Source organism: Perissodus microlepis, chromosome 3 (genome assembly GCF_051167445.1).
Source record: "Perissodus microlepis isolate ML-2025 ecotype Zambia chromosome 3, ASM5116744v1, whole genome shotgun sequence".
Classification (NCBI taxonomy): domain Eukaryota; kingdom Metazoa; phylum Chordata; class Actinopteri; order Cichliformes; family Cichlidae; genus Perissodus; species Perissodus microlepis.
In genome coordinates, this window is record NC_140463.1 from 39,442,047 (window position 1) to 39,468,871 (window position 26,825).

Below are 26,825 nucleotides of genomic sequence, written 5' to 3' on the forward strand. Positions count from 1 at the left end.
GACATGAATCCCAAATGTGTCATAAAATCATAAATCAAAACCTCCATTATAGGCTTGGGTGGTATCTCTTTTTTCATACTTTGCTGACATTTCATAGGAGTATATTATATTTGTTTCTTTCTTGAGGCAGATGGTACACGCAGCTTTGCCCTTGCTGGCGGACAGATTTTTATCAACAGGATTAAATCTAAATGCTTCCATTGGGTTTTTTTTCTGTCTTTCACAGCTCGCTGAGCTCAGCTGCCTTGTTCCACCAGTAGAGACTGAGCTGTGTGCACTGCAATCCATGACCTAGGGCTGTGCGATATGACCAAAATCTCATATCCCGATATAAAACATCTCTGTATATATGATATAAATCACAAAATGGTAACATTTTCTGTAAATTCTGTGAATCTCGGGCAGCTCGACTTGCGTGAAGTGTTTCCAGCTGGGCGTCATGTACCTGGAGTCAAGTGTTTTAACCGATGCATGAAACTATACATTTTTAGTCATAAGTTGTAACGCCCATCGTTTTCTTTGTGAGTATTTATTACACGGCGTGCTGCGGGGAAAAGCCTGTTCTAACGTTTGAGTCTAAGGTTTATTTTTTAGCACCTGACGGCTCTTCTTTGCTTCTCATCCGTAAATATTCTGCATACTCTTTCACGTGATTCAGTTTATTTTGAAAAGGCTCAACAGGATCTTGAGCTTTATTGTGAAAGGTTTATGTGGAATATAAACAAGCGGACACGCGATGGTTTTACCGTCGTTGTTGCTAACGATAATTCATAAAAACAGGCGCTTGTCCATCCGTAGTGTGGTTATATAAAATATAAGAGAAAGAGAGAAGTTTAAGAAATTAATATAGCCACTACAGTGACCATCAAAACGATGAAAGATATTGCCTTAAACAGTTTATTTTGCAACACCACGAAACAAACGATAGCGTAAAATGAAACGCTAGATGTTTTTATATCATCATCCGATATATACAGCCCTACCATGACCCCAATACATCTCTATACCATTTCATTTATAGAGAGATGTATACTCCCTGATTTTCCTTATTTTGTGACCGTATTGAAAATTTCTACATCCCACAATACCCACAAAGCTTATTGTCTTGTTACATGTAGGCAGAGACGTTCTGGAAACTACGACTGTTTAAAGGAATATTTTGTTACAGCTATTCATCTTATTTTTCCGAGGATTGGAAAGAAAACAGGATTTCCTTTTATTTAATACTCTGAATTTGGATTTGCTTTAACATCTTTCCTTTTTCCCCCATCCCCAGCGGCAGTGCTGAAGTACGAGAACAACGTGATGAACATACGACAGTTCAACTGCTCACCTCACCCTTACTGGCTGCCCAACTTCATGGATGTTTTCACCTGGTCCTTGCCCTTTGTTGGTGAGAAAGGTGAGTGTGCATGCACTACATTCAGTTTCTTTTAGTAATGAGTGAAAGCAGTTCTTTTCATTCTTGAATGGCGCTTGTCCTTCTGATTTTCATGAATTGCTATTGAAAACAGCCCGGCCTTGAGAAATATAGCGTGTACACTTTGTGCAGCGAAATCACTTTGCGGTTCATACATAGGATACTTAAAGCCAAAGATTTACAAGCCTCGTGTGCAGCGTTATAAATAAGTTAGAGGTAGAAGTTGGGACGAATGGGTTTGTTTTTTAACAAGGCACATACACTTAAGGATACATAAAAGGGAAAATTGGAGGAAAGCTGGAAAATAAGCGTGTTTTGAATGTTTTGTTTGATAGTTTCCAGTGGACTGGATAATCTAATAGCAATAGGAAACTTTTCCAGAGACAAAGGCAGCAGATGCTCAATCTCTTTGATCTTAAGTGAAAGGATAGACAGTGGAGAGCCAATCTGGTTGGATTTAAGTCCTAATGCAAACACGATTCATTCAGAAATATGCTCCAACGTTGCACCATGTAGCACCCAATAAGCAACCAAAATTATGTATTGATTTCTAAATTCTTCTTGGAGCCAGTGTTTGTCTCCCTCCTTTCTTGATCAGAAGATAAACTCCAGCTTTTCTAGTATTTTTTCTTCTTTTTTTTTTGTTACCATTTGCTGATGAGCTGCAGCTCCTTGTTAAAGCAGGAGTATAATGAGCAGTTGTGAGCTCTATATATATACATGTCTATATAAAGTAAATTGCAGATAAGTAGAAGTCCATGAAAGTTAGAAACTGCCAGACATTGGCTGTGCTTGGCATTGTCGAGGTCTGGGTTGCTTTGAAGATTTACTGGGGTTAAGCTGTGACACATCTGTGTCAATTAATCACACATAAGTATGACTGATACACTCCCTCCAGGAAGCTCAATTTAGGCGTGACCCCTGCTGCACACTGCCATTCCTGGCAGTCTCACGAGGTCACTGATCAGCACAGCAAACTGCATGTGTGTGTGTGGAAGAGTCAATCCAGAGTTTTTCAGCAAAGTTTTTTTTAAATATGTGTGAGATGTTTTAAAGCATGCTTCTCTTTTCTTGTACAGTGACGGAGATGCTAGTGAACGTATTGAGCATTTGCTCCAATGATGAGCTGTCAACTGAAGAGGAGCTGGACGGTAAGCTCGGTGCTTCAGTTTTCTCTGCACTTTGCCCCTGCTCCACTAGAGGGCGTATCAGACGTTCATTATTCAAAACCTCATACACACACAGACTCTTAGTTTTTACATGTATGGTGTTCAGAATTTTACATGTAAAAACTATATATGCTTTAAAATATTAAACACAGAGGAACGTGACGTCTGACTGACTGAACTCGGCAGCTTGGAAATGACCTTAGATAATCCAGGAAATATGAAGACCCTTATAAAGTCTCAACATGTCTGTCAGTATTAAAACAAAAAAATCCTTTGAGGACAGTTTTTTGAAGTGTTGTTTTCTGCTAAGTTGCTTGGTTTATCTACGCTAGTGGTGAATCTGAGTCATCTGTTTGATACCAGCTTACAGCTTATGTACACGAGATGGCCAGTTTTCCTCTGCCTGCCCCACCTCTTACTGCCAAACAGGAAATGATCTCACCAGACCCCCTCCTCCCACCCCCCTTCCTCCTCTTTCTTTGTGTTTACTAATGGTCACAGTGTGCATCAGTAAACCCAGGATATGTGTCAGGATCTCAGCAGATTTCCACCATGTCTGAGCTCCTTCTGCACATCTAAACGCAGCGTTTCCTTTAATCTACTGATCAGGGAGCGTAGATTGAGATTTGCACAGATCATGTGCAAGACCAAATGTTGTGGTTTATAATGATTTAGAAATATTTGGGGGGGGTTTTGTCACTATTTTTTCCAAATTCACAAAGAGAACCTTTCTTGCTTCATTGTGCTGTTGAAGTTGTGATTGTAAATATCATTATAGAATGAATTGGTTTTACATGTGGCTCATTTTAAAAGCATTTCATATGTGAAAAGCTAAATTCTGATTAGCACAACTCATGCACTCGGCCGTTCCTAAACATTAGTAGCTGTCCTTTAACATCTTCATTTTCTACCAACTCATTCATGCTGATTTTAGCTGATCTCATTTCTTGCCACTGCTTGTTTCTTGTTTAGTTTCGCAGCCATGCTTGTTTTTATTTATTTTTTTAACTGTTTTGACATTTGAATTGTGTTATGTTTTCTTTCTCGCTCATGAGCTCCTTTTTTGTGCCCTGTTATGATTTCAGATAATCCTTCCTATGACCCGCTCTTTATCTGCTATGGTTTCCATGGTTTTCAGTTGCCATTGTGTTGATGTTTCCAACCTCACTCGATATTTCACATCTCTTTTCTTCTCTCTCTCACTCTCTCTCTTTCCCATGATTATCTCATCTAATTTCTCTTTTTTATGTTTTCCAGAGTTTTGTGCTCAAGGCATCGCTTTTGTTTACACTCGTGCTTTCTTGCCTCTTATTTCGCTGTGCGCTCCCTCTCTTCCACCTCATTCATTCTGCAGCCATCCACTGATCTCTCTGTCCTTTCTCTTGTCTTCTCTTCTGGGGGTGTTTCATGAGAAGGACAGCTAATATATCCCCCCAAAAAAGGTACAAACACTAGCTGTACTGGTGTGTGCAGAGATGGACAGACTTTTGTCCAGTGCTTGCTCTCTGCATTTCAAAAGTCTGTAAACTAACACCTCTGTTTAAAGCGCCTGCTAACACTTCTGCTGAGGCTAACTGTGGTTCTCAATTAAACCAAAAAATGGGTCAAAAGTGTTAACAGTTACCCACTCCTGTTTGAGGCCGGGCCAGAAAGGGGAAAAAGTGTTCAGAAGGGTCATGCCTTTTATCTAAATTAGTCTTTGTTGTACACAATAAATATATTCTGAAGAATGAGCAACCTGAGGATGGCAGGAATACTTTGAAACAGATCCTCACACTGTCAGCTGTGTCCCTTACCCAGCTTTACTCCATGCATCGACTTCATTTCTGTCCCTCGTACATTTTCCAAACTGGGCCTTTGGGACCTTGAAACTGTTATTTTGCAATAGGGGATCTCTTTAAAACAAAGTTTCCAGTCCAGGAAAAATCCCGTTAGTCTCCACCGCTAAAACACAGCACAGGAAAATTTAAAGAGCGTGCTTATCGAAACATGCTGAAAACACTTTGGACAAGGTCAGAGCCATTCAGTGATGGAGAACAGTGGCTTGTTTTAAAAAGGCTTAAGTGCTCTCTGGGCAAAATAATCTGTGAGAGTCAAAGGGACTGCAGCTCACAGTACGTAACACAGCCGCAGCATGAATGCACTGAATGCTGAGAATTCCTCAGATGATGTGATGTGTTTATAGATGCAAACCATTTTCTGTAAACCGAACTTAAGACTCCAATAACAATGTGTTTGCATTGTATTCGTCTCCTGCACTGCTGGATAAACTAATAGTCCAAGAGACATGCTCTGTTTTGAGTAGACTCACTGAATTCGATGGTCTTTTAACGAGGATTTGGGGGATTGAAACAAACAGCACATAGACTATGCGGTGCATTGTACGCTCGACTTCCACAGGACGTGGTTGAGTTCAGATGAGTTACGGGTTGTAAGACTTTTTGCACTTTCTCAATGCAGGTGCCACAGCTTCTGCACGTAAGGAGGTCATCCGCAACAAGATCCGTGCCATTGGGAAGATGGCCAGGGTATTCTCTGTGCTCAGGTAAACACATAAAACCAGTGTTGTTGTTGCGTTAAGCTCCATTTACACAGCCTTAGAGATCTGCGCTTGAACATATTATTAATAACTTATTAAAGTAATAAATATGTTACCTTAATATTTCATGTTACAATTGATTTCTGACTTTTTTTGTTTTGTTTTGTTTTTGTTGCTAACTTAGTAACATGGTTATGTAGTTATGTGACTGCCCAAAACCCATATTTTGGATGTTTTTCTAAATAAATAAAATCAGCTCTACTGTGTAAATAAATAAAATGTTGCTCGGTTAATACTTCAGAGAGGAGAGTGAGAGCGTGCTGACGCTGAAGGGTCTGACGCCCACAGGCATGCTACCAAGCGGAGTGCTGTCCGGAGGCAAAGAGAAGCTGCAGAATGGTAAGTGTGTCACAGAGACCCCCCACCACCAGTGGATTCTCACACCAACACGTTTTCCCCTTACACAGCAGAACAGAAGAAAAAGTGCAAGCTTAGTGTTTACAGAATACTGCAAATACAGACTCCTTCACTTTTCTCCTCATTAACTGTACTGGAATTTCAAAATGTTAGCATAGTTAGATGTTTCTGAGAGTGTCAGTCTTTTTTTGTTTAGTTTAATTGTTACTAAACAGCAACAGTTGCTCCTTGTAGTTTTTATCAACATAGCTGGAGTTCATTGTCTTAGTTTTTCTGCACAAATTAGATATTCCCCTCTCCCTAAACAATGACAAACACATTCAGCAGATTTTTATTTATTTTTTAAATTTTTTTGTGTCCATGTGTCCCCTCTGATCTGGCATTAATACGCTCTCTTCCCATCCTTTTCTTTCACTGTATTCCACTGGGTTTATCTCAAATATTACCTGTATCTTTTTCTTTCTCCTTTCTCCCTAGAAACTGCAGGTATAATCAATTGTGCAAGTATTCCATTGTGTGTTGTTATTTTTTTCTTTGTGGGAAAAGATAAGAGTTCAGTTCACTCTTTCTCATGTGAAATTTCAAATGCTCCCTCAATGAGTTTGGCAAGCTGCCGCAGCAAGGAGATGAAGGCTTTTTTGGAATCACCTTTACGCACGCTTTAATTGGATACAAACGTTTACAGCGCTGATCAGATCTGAGCGCTAGCAGAGAATCTCAGCAGTGCTCTGTCAGAATAGACTCAGGTCTCTGTGAATCAAGGGATAAAACTGTATCGACACTAATAAGTGTAGAAAAAGGGATAGCTGCCATCTGCCTTGTCATTCACCAAGTAAAGCAGAAATCCGGTAGACTTCCCTCTCCTCGCACAGGTTCTCACCCTACATCAGCTAGCACTTTCCTGAATACACAAAAACATATGTAGCATAGTGTTAGTAACCTTTACATAATGATGATGATGATAATAATAAATGTTTAATCATGCTGTACAGTATGGTGTACAGTACTTTAGCACACTTAATCATCAAACTGTTTGTTTGGTCCTCGTGTAGCATTACCTACTTAGCTACTGGTCATACCACACTAAGGTACGGCTGTAGCAGCAGTCGTGCAGGTCTATGGATCTCAGTAAGATTGTGTTTTATTGCTTAATAACACCCCTTTTCGTTTCTAATGTATAAAATCTTATTGAAATCGTGGAAGACTTTACTAAAGAACCACTTGAACATATTACATAACACCGTCTTGATCAACTTAGTGCGCACGTGTCCTTAGACGTGAGTCTGTCAGAAATCAAAGAGCCTCTGACTAAAGCTGTCAGTTTTGCATATCTCTGTTAGGAAGGATGCAATTATCCTGAAAGCATAGCATTCTTTCACAGTCATTTTCAGCATCTCTACTGAGCTTTTAAACCAACATTAAAGTGGACCTATCATGCTCATTTCCAATATCATGGGTTTTTTCAGGGGGGTTTTTCTGGGAATCAACTAAAGTAGCTCTGCGTGATTCATTTTAATCATCATTTATCTTATGCTGGGCCGTGTTGCTGCCCATTAGCACATGCCCTGTCTGAAAAGAGCTGCTTGAATAGCAGGTGGGTGGGGCTTCTGTGTTATCAGCCGGGGGAATATCTGACTCTGACCTCATTATTTGGAACTTTGACCATGTCTGATATGCCCGTCCAGCATTGGAAAACAAGGGAAAGCATCATGGGTCCCCTTTAAGTTTCAAACAGGTGTTTCTGCCGATGGCCTACATGACAATAGTGCTCTTAAGGATTAGTGTATACAGTATATAAGTTCAGAGGGATTTGTTTTTGAAGCAGCTGACACTAAAGAGAACTGCGGTGAAGGTAGAGCGATGTTCAGAGATTCCTGTTACGACATTGGTAGAATCACACTGCTGCCCTTAGCACATCAGTGTGCTTCTACTCTAATGTTGACTCCATCAGTCATACTCTTTAAAGTCTCATGCTATTGTGCCCTTTTTTTAAGTATGTAGTCTTTAGTAGAATTTAGTCATTACTTTGTTGTCACCCTCGCCCCACCCCCCATCTTTGTTAAAGTTGACTCTGCAAAGTTTTATCGTGTGTTCACTTATTATCTCGAGGATGACTGTAATTGATTGGTAAGTGGCTGAAAGGTTTCCTCCCCTCACGCGTCGCAGAAGTAAGCCAGCACTTTTGATATTTAATATCAAAAGATGCTAATCCCGCAGCTGCAGATGCTACTTCATGTTGCACACAACACAGCGCTAACGACGCTCCATGTTTCTGTTGTACTTCGAGCTTTACATTAACAGTTCAGTCACGGCCAGAAAGGTCACACCTGCACGCGCACTTAAGTCCTCTCTCTGTTTTCCATTTGTCTCGTTTCGAAATGTACTCTTTTCTTTGCGTAACAGGAACACCTAATGCATCTGCAACTTGCTAAAATTGCTGTCGATGTTCATTCTTGCAGTTTCCATTTTATCTGTCGCACATTCAGACCTTCTGTCAAACACATTCAAAGTACCTCAAACATGCAATCCTCTCCATGAGGTTTGCTGCTACATACGTGTATCGCCTTCCCTTTACAGATCTGGAACTAAGGCTCATCCTCTCCCCTCCTCCCCCCTCTTTCACCGTTTCCCCTGTTTGCTAACATCCACATGTCCTCTGTCATAAAATGTGGAGATGATTTTTAACCTGTGTTGTCGGCATTGGCTGTCTTTGCTGCTCATTGACTTGTTCCTGGGACAAAATGAACTCTCCTGCTCACTTCTCTCATTCATTTTGCAACCTCCCTCTTCTTCTCTTCAGCTACTATTGAAGCTATTGAGGCTGACGAAGGTAAATGGGTCTGGCTGCCCTCTTCTGTTGCTTCTCATGGCAATAGACAGGGGGCTGTGCTGGGTTTTCATCCATCTCGCTGGTGCTTGAATAGAGTGTGTTGGGTGTTTGGGCTAACAAATTGTGGCATAGTATTAACGGAGAAAAAGAAGTAAGTAAATTAGGAAATCCTGTGGTCACATGTTTGAAAGGGGAATGTCTTTCATAGCACAGATTTTATAATCACAAAGGTCATCTGTGATTTTGAGTGAGTGCAAAGCAAATTACCACTCGCGGTCTTCCTCGGAAATCAGCGCTAGTGTAGGCCACAATCGTTCATCCACAAAAACTCCTTCGTTAAGGATCTTCTCTGTTAGAAGTTAAAATAATCTGCATGAAACATCAAGATAAAGAGAAAATGCACATTCACACGTATATAATGTAGGAGGTGGGTATCATCAGGTTATCTGGCAGCTTTACCAAGCCTTCAGCCTATCCAGAGGGATAGACTGGACCAGCATCCTTAAAGGTCCTGAAAACCTAAAATTTTGAGGGGTTATGTGATGCACACAAGCCAATAAAATCCTTCATTTTTTTATTCATAGGAAGCTGCTTCTTGATTACTGTTGAAAAGTGCAGTATTGTGCAAAGGTCTTGAGCCGTGGCCCATTTTATATTGTTTTTGTATCGCAAGGAGCCAGACTATGTTGCAATTTTTAAGGTGGTCTGGAGCAATACTTTTCCAGGCACTCCATTTTTAGAATTAGTACCGCTGAGCTATGAATCTTTCAAGTGTAAAAAGACACCCGACAAAGGGATGAACCAGTGTTGTGTCTACACATAACAGACAACTTATTTAAAAGCCTATTTTAAATTGTATCTTTAGGCACGTTGTTACTAGCAGCTTATCACAGAAACACACGAGATGAGTTTCAGAGCTCTTATCCAAACAACTTGGTATCTCTCACATGGTTTGCCCTTAAAAAATTGATAAAACTGGACAAAGAAGCGGTAAATCAAGACTTTTGCACGGTATTAGATGGCATGAACTTTTCCTAAAGAAGCCTTAACTACTTCAGACCAATAGGAGAAGCACAAAGGTTATATCGCCATCACCGGTTCTGAATTTGGCCTTTCCCAAAAGCACAGGTGCTAATGTTGTGGTACTGGTACCAGTATTTTTCCACAGCAAATGTGTGCAGCAGATCTAGATAAGGCACCATGTAAGTGAAAAATAACCCAAAGTGTTCTAACCCCACCTTCCTGATTAAGGTTTTCACGACCTCAAAGAGGAAGTAGGTCCTGTAGAGTTATCGGTAGAGTTCACCTTGACAGGATATTGAATATCATTTTGAAGTAACACTTTATTTCCTAATGGAATATATTCCTAATGTTACCGAGGGTAATACTTTATGTGGTAAACTGCACTTGTTCTCTTATCTGGGGATTGAATGAACTTTTCCAGAGGAAGGTACTTCAATGAAATCACTCATCATAGTTTAAATGATTAATGCAATGCTCTTATCATAGTAGACAGCACGCTCCCCCTCTGCTCTGCCCTCACACAATACAATGAAGTCTTGCTATGAAAGCTCTTGATGGTTTTCCCCTTTGAAACAGCTGAAGCAGTTGTGCATTGTTGTTGCTGTTTTATTTATGTAACACCTTCCTTAGAGCTGAATCTGAATTGGTAGACGCTCCACAGGAGGCTTTGAAATCCAAATTGGACGCTCCCTAAAATCTGCTTTACTTGCATCGCCTTTGGCGCAAGAACAACCTCAACTGCGAGCTAAATAGTAGTATGCCGGCTGCTATTTACATTGAAATTGTCCAGTACTTCCTCTTTAGCCCCATAGAGGACAGTCCATTGTAGTGTCCAGACTCTTCTCTGCTTCTCTCTCCATGTGGATCCTCTGTGGCCCTGCTGTGTCGTGTTCTTTCCTCTGAGCTGCTAATAACCTGTGTCTGACCTGTGCTATGCAGCAACACAGCAACTACGCTACCCATCACACCGTCCTCTCCACAATCCCCAATTTGTCCTCTTAAATCAAATCCCCTCCTCCCCTTGTCACACCCCCATTCTAGTAAGAAGGGTTTTCTTATTTACAACCATAGTATTAATCACCCTCAGTCTGTATGAAAGGTGGAAGTAACAAAATGTTTTTTAAAAAGTGCTGAAATAGAACTCAAGCTGAATATTGGAACGATTCGTTCTTGTAATACTTAAAGTATCCATCGACTTGAATGAAACAGCCTTGAAGTGCTGGTTTTATTCATTTCATTGGTGTTTCTTTGCATATTTAAAGGGTTTTATCTCCATTATTCAGTTTAGTTCACTCAGTTTTGTATCATATTGCGACTTCCACCCATCATAACCTCCAGTCAACCTTCAATTGCTGCATGCTTCAAGCAGACTAAACAAGTCGTTAGCACCCCAAGTTCCTTTGATAGTGTCTTTGTACGTGAGCTCAGTCTCAACGTGGTTTCTATTTTGTGGAAGTGAATGTCTCAGTGGGCTCCACTCTAGTGTTTCTTTTTCTCCTCCCTTTATTCTTTTCTTGTCTCTTTGATCATTTCTCCCCCTTCCCTTTTTTGTCGTTACAAAAGCTGTGTTGTGATGGGGTGACCTGGATGTTTGGGGTCTTCAGGTGTTCCGCGATACGGCTGCGTAGAGATTTTGGTTAATATCGGTCACATTCTTAACTTTTAACATGCGCAAAAAAGCATGACAAGATGGCCACGAGATGGTCTGCTATCACGGATATTGTTGGCACAGTGAAAACCTGTCGACCCTGATGTCAGGAAGTGCCCTTTGTAGAGTTAGAAGGAATATGTAATCGTTTCATCTGTCAAGCGGCATTATCACATAAGTTATATCCGTGTGTTGTCACATTATCAAATTGCTTAAATACTTTCATATTGCGTTTATGCCTTATTAAACCATTAATCGTTTAAAATGCTGCACGACAAATACTGTTTTCCATGAAAAACACAAACAAGTAACAGTGGTTGAAGACTTTGTCTGGCCTCATGAATAGCAAAGATTCTTCTCACTTCATTCATCTTCAACCCAAAGAAAGTTCAACTTTTAGAATTTTTTATTTCCTGGGTGGAGTTACAAGAGAAGATTCATAACACTCGTGATTCTCAGTCACAGCTTGCTGCTTCAGCTTAACACCCAGCAAAGCACTAATGTGCACAAACTCCTAAATATAATGGCTTTGACCTGCCTGGTATCCACTTATAACTCATTGAAATTATCAATAGAAACCAAAAAAACAATATTTTGTACTAGCCTGTAAACATTCCTTTGGTAGTCTCCTTTGATTGCCTCGCTTTTGGTTCCACGCTCAAGGGGCGGAAGTTTAACGCTTTACAGTCGGTTTGATTTTTTTGTGTTAGCCTCATTCATCCTTGTTTGGTTGCTCCATAGTGTAGTGGTTAACACATTTGCCAAACATGCAAAAGATGCATGGTTCTAGTCAGGAGGAGATTATCAAATCCCTTGAAGAGTTGTATCAAAAAGGACAGCTTGGATAGAAATGTGAGGATATTGACACTTTGCAAACAAGGTAGCAGCCAAAAGAAACGTTGTTTCTTGTTACTAAGCTAAGCTAACCAGATTTAATGGGTAGGATTTTTTTTAAAAAAAAATCTTCTCATGTGACCCCACCCAAGAAAGCAAGTATGTCTGTTTTCCAAACCTACAAGTGTGTCTGGAGAGATCGACGCCATGCACTTATCATATCAGAGATCGCCTTTAGATATTCAGTTTTCATGGATTAAATGTAACTGAACTAGCCAGCAGCTCATCAGGTGATCAGGTGCAGTCTCTGTTGTCATTTTCTCAGTAAAACTATTTTTTTTTCTCACAATTTCAAGAGCAAAGCAAATATAATCAAATTTGGTGATTCACGGGTGAATGTGAGCGTGACCCCCCCCCCCCTTCCACCCCCATTCTTTTAATCATTTAAACTCTATACCATATAAAGTCACTCCTAACTCTCTTCCCCCCCTCCTCCCTACCCTTATTTCCTGCATCTCAACAGCAATCAAAGGCTTCTCGCCTCAGCACAAGATCACTAGCTTCGAAGAGGCCAAGGGCCTGGACCGCATCAACGAGAGGATGCCTCCGCGGCGAGACGCCCTGCCTTCTGACGCCAGCCTCAACTCTCTCAACAAGGCCCTGTCCTCGGAGACCAACGGCACAGACGCCAAGGGGAGCACCAGCAGCGGCAGCAACATCCAGTGAAGGCCCAGCAGCAAGGCGCCACCTTGGCCGACGGGGCTGCCTCGCCCCCCAGCCTCATCGCGACCCGCCACCACAGAAAAGGGGCAGAGGGTGAAGGTGTGGGATGGAGGAGGAGAAGGAGTGTTGGAATGTGGAGGGGGGAGGCATCTATGGCTCATAACGGGGGGACATCTCACTTGCTAGTCTTTGGATATGCCTTCAAAATATTAGTTCATAGTCAAATCTGCTAAGTTATTGCCAGGTCACATTTCTGAAGGGTCAGGCCGTAACCGCGCTTGATTCACCTCCACACCACAGTATGTCAGAGAGGTAGAGAACGATGGGGGAGAGAAAGAGAGAGAGAGCTCTTAAAGGTGATTCAGTTTCTTGTTTTTCTTTTTTTTTCTTTCTTGAAAGACCCTTGCTCATTTACACCGAAACGGAAAGTCGTTTAACTTCTTACTAACTATCGTACGTTTACAAAAATACAGCACTAAAAAGGACAGAACATGAGATAATGTTTTTAACATATAAGGGTGTACAAACTAAATAAGGACTATTTATTGATAACTTTTTGTTTTGCTACTCTTATAAAATAGCTCTGAAAATTAATTAGGCAGTCTTAAAAAAAAAAAAAAAAGAATGTTGCAATGTTGTGGAAATGCCAAATAATGGAACGTTTTATGGTTTTGTACATATTATGCTTACCTCAGGTTCTTTTGGTGTGTGCTTTGACCTGATTTTTCTGTATAATGGCTAAATAACTCAGTAATGAATACCTATTTTCTTGAGTTTCATAACTGGAATTTACACTTAACCTATCTATCATTTGCAGATATGTTTATTTTTTGTCTCTTTTGGAAGGGGGGAGGGGGGGAGGGTAGATTTATTGTGGCTTGCTGGAAATGAGTGTTATTTTTTTTTTCTCTTTTTAAGTATTGCGAACAAAGTAAAAATAGAGAAACTATATTGTGTAAAAACGAAAAGGAAAAAAGAATACAATAAAGTGTCTGCCTATGCATGTTTTATAAAAAAAAAAATCAAACAAAAGGAAATAGAACATCTGAAAACTTTGGCTGTGGAGGCCTGTTTTGAAATATATTGCGCTTTAGTGAACATATACTGGAAACGTATAACTGCATACTTTCAATTAACACCATGATGCGCTATGCCTTCTTTTTTTGTAATTGAAGCATTTAATTATCTATGATGGATGAGAAATGAAATTTTTAACCTGCGCTTGTAAGTGCACACAGTCCAATTAAGCATGTTTGACAATTCTTGTGAGGTGTGTGGTTACATGTGGAACTCCAAAATGCATGATTAGCTGTTTGTGTCATATAACAGGTGAATCGGTTTTGTTTTGTTTTTGTAAATGTGCCACAGAAAGTGTAATTTGATTATTATTATTATGACTATTATTTGGACCTCTGCTTTGTATATCAGTTACAGGTTTGATACTGCTCAATACTTTAAGATGAAACGAGGAAAAAAAAACTTAGATCTTTTTTAAGAACTGCTTTAAGTGCCCAAGTAATTCACTACACGACATGAAGCCTTGCTTTTGTAATTTAACTTCAAAACTGTTGGCAGATGAGGCATGCACTTGCAACTATGAAAAGTATTTTATATAACTGTTCAATAAAAATGTGCATGAATTTCAACTTGAAATGAACCTGAATCTCCTGTGTGTGTGGTGAATGTGTGCGTGAGACCGCAGGTCGGCCTGCAAGTCGTCCCGCAGTGGGTTTAAAATGCGGTGTGATCAGGGGTGTGTTTTGCAGAGAGATTACAGGAAGCCCACTCATGTTCTGTGTAATTTAAACCTGTGAGGAAACCAAAGACGGTAGAGGTGTGGTATTTAATTTGCAGCTCAGAGTTCAGGAAAGGAAAAGCGCCTGAAAACCGATAGAAGTCATCGTCATATATGGTTTCATATGAGTTCAGTGTGATTCTCCTCTACAGCTCCAGTCAAACGCAGCTTGGCTCAAAGCGCTGCAGTATGTAAATAGGAAATTGCTACTTGGCAGTTCCTCAGCAAAGGTGTTTCCTCTTTATCAACCTCAGTGACTTCTTTGATTAAACTCGGGAGGCTAAGCTCAAACATAATCGCTGTGCATAATCACACTTGTTTGTGAGAACAGGGATCTGCAGCCTTGTTTCTTTTTTAAATACATGCAACTGCCACTTTATTAGCTATGCCCGAGTTGGACCCTGAGGTGTTGAAAACATTCCTCAGATTGATGTGACAGCATGGCTGCACATCCATGATGCGACTCTGGTTTGCGCCACATCTCAGAGGTGCTCTTCTGGATTGAGATCTGGTGACTGGAGGCCATTCGAGTAGAACGAACTCACTGTCACGTTCAAAAGAAGTTTGAGATGACCTGAGAAGGCAGCCGTCAAAGGATGGGTGCGCTTTAATTAAAGAGATCGACATGGTAAGCAACAGGTAGGCTTGTGACTTTTAAACAATGAGGGAATTGATACAAAGGGGCCCAAAGTCAATACCTCAAACACATTACACCACCAGCAACCTGAACTGCTCATACAAGTCAGGATGGAGCCATGCTTTTATACTGTTTATGCCAAATTCTGATCCTTGCATCCAAATGCAGCATGAGCTCGAGACGACACTTTGCAGTAGCAGTTCTTAGCTGATGGGAGTGATGTTCTGCATACCTTTCTTGTAACAAGTGGTTATATATTGGCAATAGTGCTGCCTTCCTGTCAGCTAGAAGAAGCCTGGTCATTCCCCTCTGACCTCTGGAGTCAACAAGATATCTCCACCCAACTGCTAACTGCATATTTTCTCTTTTTAGGCCACTTTCCTTACTCATACCAACCAGCCTGCCAAGGACAAACACATTAAATTAAACAAACACTTCAATCACTTTTGTTCCTCATTCTGATGATTGATTTGAAGTCCAGTGAGTCATTGTGAGCATGTCAACAGGTCTAAAGGCACTGAGCTGCTGCCACGTGATTGGCTGATTACACATTTGTATTGACGAGGAACTGAATAGGTGTACCGAATGAAGTGATCGGCGTGTGCATGTACATTAGGTTGCAGTTGAAGTTTACATTTAATTTTGGAAATGTCAGGCTTTCTGAAAATGTGTTGGGAAAATATGTTACAGCTATTTCTATTTTATTGTCAGTGGAAAAAAAACAATTTCTAATTAGTTAAACATTTAAGTCATTCTATATTTTAGCTAAGAAGTCCACTTCTCGTGTGCGTATCTCAAGTGTCTTTCTTTTGGACCTCCTCTCATTTAAACACAATGTTTAAATGAAAGGAAGTAAACTCTGGCATCCTGTTTTTTGGGAGGGCCCAAAAAACAGCAGTTTGGTTTTGTTGGGGGTGGGGTTGGTGGGGGGGGGGGGGTAGGGTAGGAAACAATATAAAATATAAACAATATAAAACGTTTCAAGTAAAAACGGGCAGTGTTCAAAAGTGAAGAACTTATTTCATCTTTGATTATAACCTCACTCTGTATAAAAAGCCAAACTAATTTTGTGATGCTTTTGCAAAAAATAAGCTGTCTTGACTTTATGCATCGGTCGATGTGCGAGTGTGTGTTACCACCAACACGCCTGGACAACAGGTTTTTGAAGACATTGTTTAACAAACAGTGGAGAATGGCTGGCATCTCAGCAGCTCCCCTGGGCTGTCAGGTCTTTGTCATCAGTTCCAGTCATTATTTACCAATCTGATTCTATCTCTCAGTTTATGTGTGTGCGTGATGACCGAACTGTGTAGTATGTTAATGGTTTCCAATGGATTAAGGCTTGCAATGTCACCCCTATCAAAATTTACCACAGTTACTTCACTTACGCACAGCTCTGGCTCAGTGTAACTACTTTTTTAAAGATCTAATCTCATCTGTTTTGTCCGATTCTGCTCCGTTCACTCTCCATGAGGTCTCTCCAATCTCCTTCACCCTCGTTAAGTGGTGTCAGAGCAGGAAAAAATAAGCAATGGGAGTTGCCTTTGGGTTCCACCACATTATACAAAACTGACATGATTGTTAAATAGACCCAGAATCGAGCCAAGTGCCTGCCTTGTGTTAGTCTCTACATCCACCCAGTTTACGTCAGGAAGGGAAGCCAGTGTATTTCCTCCCCTTCTCTATCTAAAGGAAGTGCCAAAATAAGCATCAGCAGCGGAGCACCCAGGCTTGGACACCTTTCACACAGGCCACTCGAAGGGAGACGTTTAAGGAGTTCACAGCTGCAGAATCGCCATGAAGTCCGTCAGGGTTTTTGCTGTCCTGCTTCTAGCATCTGCCCATGTCTTCACACAAGGTAGGGCGATCATTCACAATGGCTACAGCTTGATCGCATGCTGATAGAAGTCTTCAGCACTCTTTAATAGTTAGCAACAACCTTGTTTCTGTGTGGGGAGGATTCTGTAGAATGGCCGCCTTCACTGATTTATAGGAAAACTAAACGTAGTAGGCTTTCTATCAAGATGACCGCCTCCATAGTTGTGTTCTGTTTTGGTTTGAGCACTGGTTAATGGTGCTTCCCTTTAACCCATGCGTTTCCCCCTTGGTGTGTGCAATGATAAAGATCACAGCGATGGTCAAAAGTCATTTACGTTACTTTAAGGACATCTACTCAGACTATTTTTGCTTATCCAAGGGGGATAAACTTGGAGCACATTTTTATGTGATTGTGTTTCTATGCCTCCAAATCTTAACGGAGACCTTCAAACTAACAAGTCTGACAATTTGTTTCTGATTTTTGCGAGTGAACAGATGTTAGATACAAGTCAGAACCTCTGGCATGAAAAGCACCAGAGTGCCACATGGCTACTGACTTGTTGTTTTTTTTTCCTTGTGCAGAAACAAAAGAACTTAAAATCTTGTCTGTGCCGAGCAGATAGGTGATCTAGCAGCAGATAGGCAGTGAGAACCAAACCGCCCCCTCTATCACAGAGACAGCAGATTATTGTCCTGAGCCTAACAGATCCCAGGTGACAGCCAATCTTCTTCCAAGGTTTAAGCGGTAAACAAGCTGGAGGAAACGCCCACGCCTGGGCCATTAGAATTATCTGTGTGAGATTTTGTTCCGCGACACATAAGGAAAAGTAATGAAGTGTGGGCCTGGTAGGATCCGAAACTCTCTGATGCTGGCAAATCTTTAGCTTTTGATCTTTAAACTTGCTTTGAAATACTTGAGGCTTGACTTGGATTTGTTTACGTGATTAAAGGACTGAAAAGGCCACGATGCGTCGCAAACAATTTACACATACTTAACATTTAACTTTACCTTGATTTACTAGCACGAACTTAAACAACTCTCTGAATGATCCAACATACCGAAGACTCGCCTCGTACTCTTCCTTTAACGACTCAAAGACCTGACTTGAGACTTGCCTTAAATACTTTAGAGTTACGTCTGGCAGGGAGACTTGATTTTCCTTCCTGACCAGATTCATGAAAAACAGTCTGATCTTTGTGCGGTCAGAGCAGAAACGTCCTGTTAGCCATCAAGCAGCCGGACTGCAGTGAAATGCACTGAATGAAATCGCGATTGACAGCAGGAAGCTTAACACGGGTCAGGGAGCAACAATTGTATATGTCTGGGACAGGATGCAGCTTCACACTGCTGCGACACTTGGGGCAGAGGATATCCACCTCGACATGCCGTAATCTCCTTCTCTATCTAGACTTTTCACCCCCTGTCTGACACGTTTGACCCTCGGTCGTCTCAGAAGCTAGCCTTTAAAGTAGCGCCAAACAGTCATGATGCAGGATGGCGGTCAGAGCTCGTAAAGCAAGCCTGTGACTCAGTGAGCAAAACTGGGCATAAATATCTTTACAGTTTCAACCAAGGATACACAAGTATAGCACAACTAATAACTTACTGTAATAACAAAAAAGAAATATCAACCATTTCCTTTCTCGGTTGAGTATTTTTAAAAAGGTTTGTGCACATTGGAAAAGAGCAGCAACATGTTACTTAAGTTTTGTGACTTGTAACGATGACAAGTGAAATCCTCGTTGGCGACACGGTGTTCAGCAGAGACAAAGAATACCATCACTTCCGTCACTTCCGATCGAGGAAGTGACGGAAGCGACTTCAGATGGAGCCAAAGAATTCCATTCCCATGAGTAATTATGAGAAATGCAGGGTTACCAAAGCAACCACAACCCAAAATCTCCAATGGAGACCATACAGGTGGACAATATAAGCTGTAGCCACTGCTGCACCACCCGTTGGTCAGTAAAATCCTGCTGTGAAACCTCAAGCTGAGCATTTCTGCTGGAGCCATCTTACTGTTTCATACCCTGATGTGACGAGTGAGAGCCTGATGGTGAAACCAAAGACTGTACATAAAAGATAGACATAACTTCCAGCGGATGCAGAAATACCTGAAATCTAGATCGCAGAGAACAATCCAACCAAAGAAGGCACTCAGGGACATTACAAGACAGACATGCAGTCAAAGAATCCCAAACTGACATCTGGAAAAATTTCCAAACAGCAGATCTCATGATAGAAATATAACAGCAATCAGCAAACTTTTAAAGAAAAAAAATAGATTTAGACTTCTGATTCTCTCTGTGTAGTTTTTGGTTTAGTGGTATTAAAATTTAATTGAATTTAGATAATCCTTCAAATTCCCTACTCAAACTGGTTCCCGAGGCAGATTGGACTGCTAGCTACTTAACCAAGTGTGGCAGCAGTGAAGGTTTTGCAGGTCCCCTGGTTGGAGTCTGCCCCCCTACTCTCTTCCATGCTTCCTGTCTACTCTCCGAACTGTCCTATGAAAATAAAGGCTAAAATGCCGAGAATAAATCTTTCAAACAAAATCAAATTGCTGTTGTCTGAAGATTTTGAGTTTTAGATGCAACAAGTTCAACAGTGAGCTGGTGTCGGTTGTAGATTTTCTCTGGATAGATGACAAAGTGTGTTAATCTCTCTTGTAACCTCTCCACAATCACAAATATCTTTAAATAACCACCAAAAGACTTTTATGTGGACCTAATCAAATCATTTTTCTTAACTTCCATTCATGATTTCTTCATACCACACAGACAATGAGCCAAACCCAACCTCAACCTCAACCACAACCCCAACCCCAACAAAAGTACCAGGACCGGCAACAGTTCCACCAATAACAACAAATACGATAACAGCAAAGGCAATAACAGCAGCACCTCCCTCTCCTCCTACAGATACGACCACATCTCCTCTGGATGGTGAGTGTGTCTTAAAGCCCTCTTCCAAATTTCTTTGCATTTCACTTTGCTTTATTATCTCAAAGCTCACCTTAAAACCACTTTTAGAACACACCTGTAGATGCAGAAGCACGGTTTGTGACCTTACAAGTACTCCAGTATGCAGTTTAAAGATATTTAAAATACGGTGGATTTAATGGTAATAAATAATATACTGTAGTAAAGGGGAAAAACCAGGACAAGATGGTGTGCTTTTAAAAACAAGCTAGTTTGGGCTAAAGACTGCTTGTTTATTTTATTGTCAAGGTCCAACAGATTTCCCTACAACCCTTCATTGCATTCTGTTTTCTAGGACACACGCCTAAAGCCAATACTACGTTAACTACTACTGCTGCTGCTGCTACATCCACATCCGCCCAGAATGACTCTTTGACTTCTGAACCAATGAACAAGACAAGCAGTGGAAGTAAGGCTCTGTATAATTTTATATGACATATGTGGTTTTTGGAAGGGTTTCTACATGTGCTTTAGTACAGAGACGATTTAAATTAACTTCATTTTGTATTCAGAAATAAAGTGTAACAGTGTATATGGAAGGCAGTTTGACATAGATACTTTTAACATATTTCATGAGGTTTTTTTCTTTTTCATCAGCCCCCACTAATGTCTCTCAGAGTGAGCATTCTGGTGGCCAAAGCAGAGCAGGTCAAGGTAAGTGTGGCACGTGTGAGCTCCTCAGTGATAGGCATAGGTTTCTTCACTTGTTACAAAAATGATGACCATGTTTGAAGCGTTTTTCTTTTTCTTTCTTTGTTTTCTGAACAGATGACACCGATCCTGACCAGGACTTAGGTACACAATAAAATAAAATGTGATCATGCGATTTTTTTTTAAAGCATTAAAAACACATCAAACAACTAAAACAGTTTGTTTTTCAAACGAAACAACGCTGCTCTTTACTGTCCACAGGTAACACTCCTCCTGCCCCAGGTACAGTACTGTTTGTATCGACATGATTGTTTGCCTCCCTCTCTTTCTTTTTCCTTCTGTGCTCTCTTCTCTTATTGATAACCATCCTTCAGCACTTCCTTGTTGAAAATGTTGAAACTAAAAGAAATCCCCAAACAGCTCCACACATTATAATTGAAACCAGAACCGTCTTTGAGTAAAAAAATAATAATTAAGTTAATTTATGAAATATATAAATAAATAATGAATCTAAATGTGACAGGACAACAAAACACCACTGACTCTCAAAGCAGATCTTCAAGGACATCATCACCTCCCACTAAAAGAACTGCTCAGGAGAACAGTCCCGGTAAGTGATCCTGTGTACAGTGAGCTAAACGTGAGGTCATGAATGGACGTCCCAACCGTGTTTAATCAAATCAAAATGTGTGTCGTTGAAAGGTTCTCAGGCGGGTCAAACAGAGGAGAAATCAGCAGGTAACAAAGCTAATCAGTCTGACTTTGCACACCAGCGATGCAGCAGCTGCAGCCTCTCACAGCTGAATCTGTACGGAGGACCAAAGCTGCCAATAAAAATATAGACACTAAATAAATGGTATATGATTAAATGCCAGCAACAAGTAAATGTAGATATTCATTCATTCATTTCATTTTCACCGAGTCATACTGAATGATCTTGATATGTAGCTCTTCTGGTCCTCCATATGATTATCATCTAGAGATGAAGATGAATGCATAGACTGTGAGTATCGTTTGTTAAATAAAAACCTTGAACTTGAAAGCACAAAAAGCTTCAGAGCAAAGAAAAAAAAAGGAAAACTGATCAAAACAGAAAACTAGTGTCCTACTGGGGATTACGCTATCAGCAACACTGCAAGCGATTTGGGATTCCTGATTACATATATCTGATGCCTGGGCAAAAAATACACAGTAATTACTGAGATTCCCATTTGCCCAGCCCACTGACTGTGCCACCTCAGAGGGCTGAATCATTCCACAGCGGGGCTCCAAAACCTTTAAAATAGCCCAATCCAATAAAATCTTGTTTTAAAAAAGGTCACATATTATGTTGACAGACTTAAAAAATATATTTTTTTTTACTTTTTAATGATTTGGGGGATAAAACTCTGCACTGCAATGCAGAGTCCATGTTCACGGGCTGGTAGAAGGGCCGTTAAAGGTCGAAAGTCCAAACTGCGTGGTTCTGCAGCTGCTACATCACTGCTCTCCCCTTTGGTAAGACGCAAATGTGGAAGACGCACGTCACACCAGATGGATACTGATGGCCGTGTCCTTCATGTTCCCCTCCCCCAGATAAAAAGCTGTGGTGGCTTGTGTTGCCCGCCATCCTGGCCGCAGCTGCTATCGCCATCGTCCTCAAATTCAAATCCAAGAAAGTCCACAACCCCACAGGTACATGCTCTGCCAGGACGCCCATGTATGAGTGCTTACACTGGGATTTATGATTTGAAAGATTATTTTAATTCAAACAAGCATGTGTGCTTATCATTGCCTTCTGTTGTCTTCTGCTGAACAGAAACCGTCGACACTGGAACTGAGAAGTGAGTTTGATATTAAAAGATCAGACAGATTATGCCATTTTCAGGGTGTGTGAAGAAAAGCCAAACATTTATCTCTTTAAAACCCTTCACAGCGCATCTTTCCAGAGAGCTGAGAACAGCAAGGATGGCGTCATGCTCCTCGGAGTTAAATCATCAGGAAGAGAAGAGAACGGTGAGCCGCCTTCCCTCTATTTCCTGCAGCGGGTTCCTCCCGACTTCCCTCTGTTTGCGCATTCTTCCATCACTTGGTGAAACTGTTTCTCCAGACACCGAATTTCAATTATCCCAGGGAAGTGCTGGGCTTTTAATATCCTCATTGTACTGTATGGGGCTTCTGGGGCTTTAGCTGGGCAGCAGAAGGTGTTTCCTGTGATTTCGCGCCCCCCGCCCTCAAACAAGCAGCAGGGCTTGAAAGATAGGGACATCCTAACATAAACGCAGATTATTTTGGACGCGACCTATTGTGCGCTGGGTAAATGTCAGCGTGGCCCCACATGCTACGGAGGCGTGCGTGCGTAAAGGCACGAGCACATCCACGGGCGCGCATGTCAAGCATAGTTTGCGCACACACCCTAAGTTACCCCTTCACCCCACCTACTATAAAACACAAGCTGGCCAACGAATGCAGTGCCTTCCTTCCCAGTCAGGCCTGGATGCCTTTGGCAGGGAAATGGAATAACGCTTCAGGAATTCTGATGAGGAAAAAAAAAAGAAGGGTTTGTTTTGTTGCAGACTGCTGGAGCGGAGCTTTAAAACAGCAAACGCATTCCCACCAAACGCAATAAGATGAAAATCACAATTTAACGGTCTTTTTGACTTTTCAGGTTGGAAAATCAGTTTTATGAATTGCTCCTGTTCTTTTGTGTGTTTCAGCTGAAGCCAGATAAGAAGAGTCACCATCGTCGCCCACACACTGATGGTCTGAGAAAGCTGTTTCGATCCTAGGTCTCCTTTTTTTAAGCTGTAATGAAATATTTTAATTTTTTTTTTTTAATAAAAGAGGCTTTCAAGTGTGATTCTGTATGCAGAGAGCAGTTTTATGAAGTAGGGCGTGTGACTGCGATGATAAATCTTAAAACAAATGAACTTGATCTCAAAAGTAAGGACTGCAAAGCTCATCTAAAGAAGCTGACACGCCACCTATTAAATGACAGTGGTGACTTATTATTTATACAGCCTTTATTTGCACTCGGTGCAAACTACTGCCGCAAACATGTTTCCTGTGTAGTGACCCCAGATCCTTCACGTTAGTCTTATCATACGCTTTATAACTCTGTAATCATCCTTTCGTTACGTTCTTACCTGCCATTTACTTTTTACTTGCCTTGAGCCATTTTGCTAATTATGAAGGTTTGGGGTTTGTTTGATGTGCGCTAGATATTTGCTGTTAGGACGACTTGTTTGCGCGTGTAACTCAGCTCACATAGGAATTTGCTGCAACAGAGGGTCTGTTAAATGTTTTTGTGGGGTTTTCTTCTACAAATGTTGCACCAAAGCACACATAACTAAAGCAGATGCAAAAGGCTGTTTGGATTTATAGACACTGGAACTACTTTATGCTTTGTGGCTGGAATTTGTCATCATCAATTTCCTCAATAAATCACTAGAAAATGTCTTTTTTGTGCTGCCCTGTTTTTTAACGTATACATATGCATCTTCATATGCATGTATGTATATATATATATATATATATATATATATATATATACATCTGCAGGGTTTATTGTATTTGATTGTGGTTCTTTGTGAGCGAGCTGTAGGACACCAATGGTGTGAGTTGAGTAATTCACCACTAGAGGGAGCCAACAGGTAACTACAGAATGAAAGAGCAAAGAAATGTTTTTGGCTGCTGTTTATTGCAGCCAGGTTCCAAAGGGGTTGTTGACAGTGTAGTGAGATATAAGCAACGATAGTCAAACTCTCTGTGTGTGCCCACCACACACACTTCTCAGCTTCTTCTTCATATTTCCATGCAGTGCGTAACAAATAAGTTCAAGAGCCTCCCTCCCAGATGGTGTTTTGAGTATATAACATCAAATGATATAACATCAAACATAAAATCTCTCATGACCTTCATTTTGCTCTGATTCACACACTGCCCTCTTAGGTCTGACCGTGGCCTTCGTAAAATGAGACCGGGTGACAGCTTGGACTGTGGGCACGTTTCCATCAAAGACACAGCGAGCAGTTTGGCAGAAGACCCTCCACACACAAATAAAATGCGCTAACAGCTGTGGCCGGGGCTGTGACATTCAGGGCATCATGGGGAGCTTTCTTCGCCCTCTCCTGCTCAGTGTGTTTGTCACCCCTTTTCGACCCCTTCTCCTCTCTTGACTCTAAATAATCAATATGTATCTTTGCCTTTTATTTTCTCCCACATGCTTTTGTTCCTGTTGTTACAAACCTGAATCCTTCTGTCTTTTTACATTTTAAGGCACAAGTCTTCTTAACTAAAAGTGCATGCTTCGCAGAATAAAAGGAGATAATCGGAGTCTGAATATGTCAAAGTAATCCTGTACTCTGGGATAAAAATATGGAGTTGGAAATGAGCATAGAAGGCCTTCTTTAACTGCCATTTGAAACATCCACATGAACGTTGAGTCATTTTATTTTAAAAGCACATTTAATAACAGCAGCACTCGACCCAAAGCGCTTTACAGTCGATGCATTTAGAATGACACAGTGCACCTGAGGAAGTAACTGGCAAGGATTACAAAAACAGATGAATAAACTATCAACACATCAAAGATTGTTAAAAGCTGTAAAAGTTTTTAAGAAAAGGTCGAGTTTACATTTACATCAGCTGTGGGACACAATCTGAGCTGAAGTAGGAGATTCCTCCAAATCTGGGGGCAGACAGCTTTAAATCCGAGAAATGAATAAAAAAGTCTGAACGGAGCAGTTGTGATAATGACCTAAGTGACCTGGGGCAGAGAATAGTGCAAGCAGATCAGAAATGTAAACCACTAAAGCCTTTAAAAAGCTAGGAAGGGAGCGATGTGCTTTCTTTTCTTAGCAGCTGTTAAAAACCAAGCTGCTGGATTTCGGATCGTTTGAAGCCGTGAAATAGTTGAATGGGTGTCAGCCCCGGACACAGCGCTTCACAGATGACCAGCCAACAAGTTACAAAACCATGGAGTGGGGGATAAAAGTTGACTTTTTTAATATTGCTGAGATGTAAACGATGCCTTTCAGAACATTTTTCATTTGTTAATTAAAACTGTTCAAGCTGCCTGTGAAAACAGAGATTTTGAGCTCACTGTGCGACATATAAAAGCCTTCGTGACCCACAGACTTTAAAGAATAGGTTTAACTTTTTTCTGTGTGTGTGTGTGTGTGTGTGCGAGAGTCCTTTTTTAAATGTACAACCAGCAAAATGCAGCTACACACCGATATGAACCCCGGCACATGCAACCTGCTTTCTCCTGAAATGCAACTCAGCAAAAAGCTTCTTGTTATTCAGTTTCCTAGAGGGGGCAACGAGGGCCACGTTTTACTGGATGGAGGCGAGTCCCAGATTGGCATACCATGTGTCCTCAAGGGGATAAGAGAAGGCTCATCTGAACCAGAATGGATTAGTAACCCGAGACCCGACACGTTTCATCTTTTGCTTCATTCAGGGAAACAGGAGTTGGGGAAAAATTATCAAGCGGATTCGGATTTGACTTGACTTACTGACAGGGGGTTAAGGTCAAACGCAGCAGTGCCTCACATTACGGGCCTGCTCTCAGCTGTTTCAGTGGAGCAGATGTTTGACGCACAAAGCAAAACGAGCAGAAGTGGATGTGATCTTATGCAGACGTGCAAACGCACTGCACCTTGTGCTTGTGTTGTAGACACTGTGTTGTGTTGTAGACACTGCACGAATCAGTTTGCTGCTCCATTTTCGCCCGGGCTACTGCAGCTAACTCGCACTGCTGCAAATTACAACAACACCTGCAAGATAAGAACCAGAGCTTTGCAGGACAGGTCTCGGACACAGTGTCTGGAATAAATCACACACGGTGTTCTCTTCATGGCAGATTTTCAATATGTCGTGCAGCTGACACTCGAGATGATAGTCTTTAGAATATAGAAGTGTCTAGATTATTTTAAACTTTACTCGATGACCTGGATAAATATCTCTTCAAAGGAATCTCTTCTTGCTTGTAAATTTTAATTGCAGGGTGTAAAATGTTGATTGCTGGTTTTGAAACGATTAGATACGGAGTTTTATGTGCTGGACTGTGCCCTAATACTGATGATGTTAAGAGGCGCTGCATAAGAGCTGGGAGATTATTTTACTTCTACTTGTAATCTACCTAAAGTACAAGTACTCCTTATTCAGAGCCCCTGACCCACTTACACCCTTTAGACAGCTACTAACGACCTTGCATATTTTTCATAAATGTCAGACCAAACCTCATTACCACCGCCTCCATAATGACAGCTCTTTCTGTCCTTCCTGTGTTTTTCTGCATACAAGTTTTTGACACATGTGAACTTTACCAAAGTCCTTGCTTACCTAACACTTGTC

At 41.1% G+C, this 26,825-nt stretch overlaps 2 protein-coding genes across 4 annotated transcripts in view; both read left to right on the top strand.

Moving 5' to 3' along the window:
- Nucleotides 1-14,249, top strand: part of LOC146391436 (protein phosphatase 3 catalytic subunit alpha) — a 66,197-nt gene extending 51,948 nt beyond the window's left edge. For 2 of the 3 annotated variants that reach the window (XM_084924398.1, XM_084924400.1), the window contains 6 exons: nucleotides 1,277-1,402; nucleotides 2,500-2,571; nucleotides 5,050-5,134; nucleotides 5,430-5,527; nucleotides 8,346-8,375; nucleotides 12,404-14,249. In XM_084924398.1, the coding sequence (XP_084780524.1) occupies nucleotides 1,277-1,402; nucleotides 2,500-2,571; nucleotides 5,050-5,134; nucleotides 5,430-5,527; nucleotides 8,346-8,375; nucleotides 12,404-12,606 (614 nt within the window). In that variant the 3' untranslated portion in view covers nucleotides 12,607-14,249. The remainder of the gene's footprint in view (nucleotides 1-1,276; nucleotides 1,403-2,499; nucleotides 2,572-5,049; nucleotides 5,135-5,429; nucleotides 5,528-8,345; nucleotides 8,376-12,403) is intronic. The other variant, XM_084924399.1, reaches the window with a different exon arrangement.
- Nucleotides 14,250-16,642: 2,393 nt separating this feature from the next.
- LOC146391437 (uncharacterized) lies at nucleotides 16,643-23,922 on the top strand. The gene is made up of 12 exons (XM_084924401.1): nucleotides 16,643-16,893; nucleotides 19,635-19,799; nucleotides 20,131-20,244; nucleotides 20,433-20,489; nucleotides 20,604-20,630; nucleotides 20,748-20,768; nucleotides 21,010-21,096; nucleotides 21,189-21,224; nucleotides 22,062-22,160; nucleotides 22,285-22,309; nucleotides 22,402-22,481; nucleotides 23,183-23,922. Exons 1-12 carry the CDS (start codon nucleotides 16,833-16,835, stop codon nucleotides 23,194-23,196), a joined length of 786 nt encoding a protein of 261 aa, XP_084780527.1. The 5' UTR covers nucleotides 16,643-16,832; the 3' UTR covers nucleotides 23,197-23,922.
- Nucleotides 23,923-26,825: the final 2,903 nt, after the last annotated feature.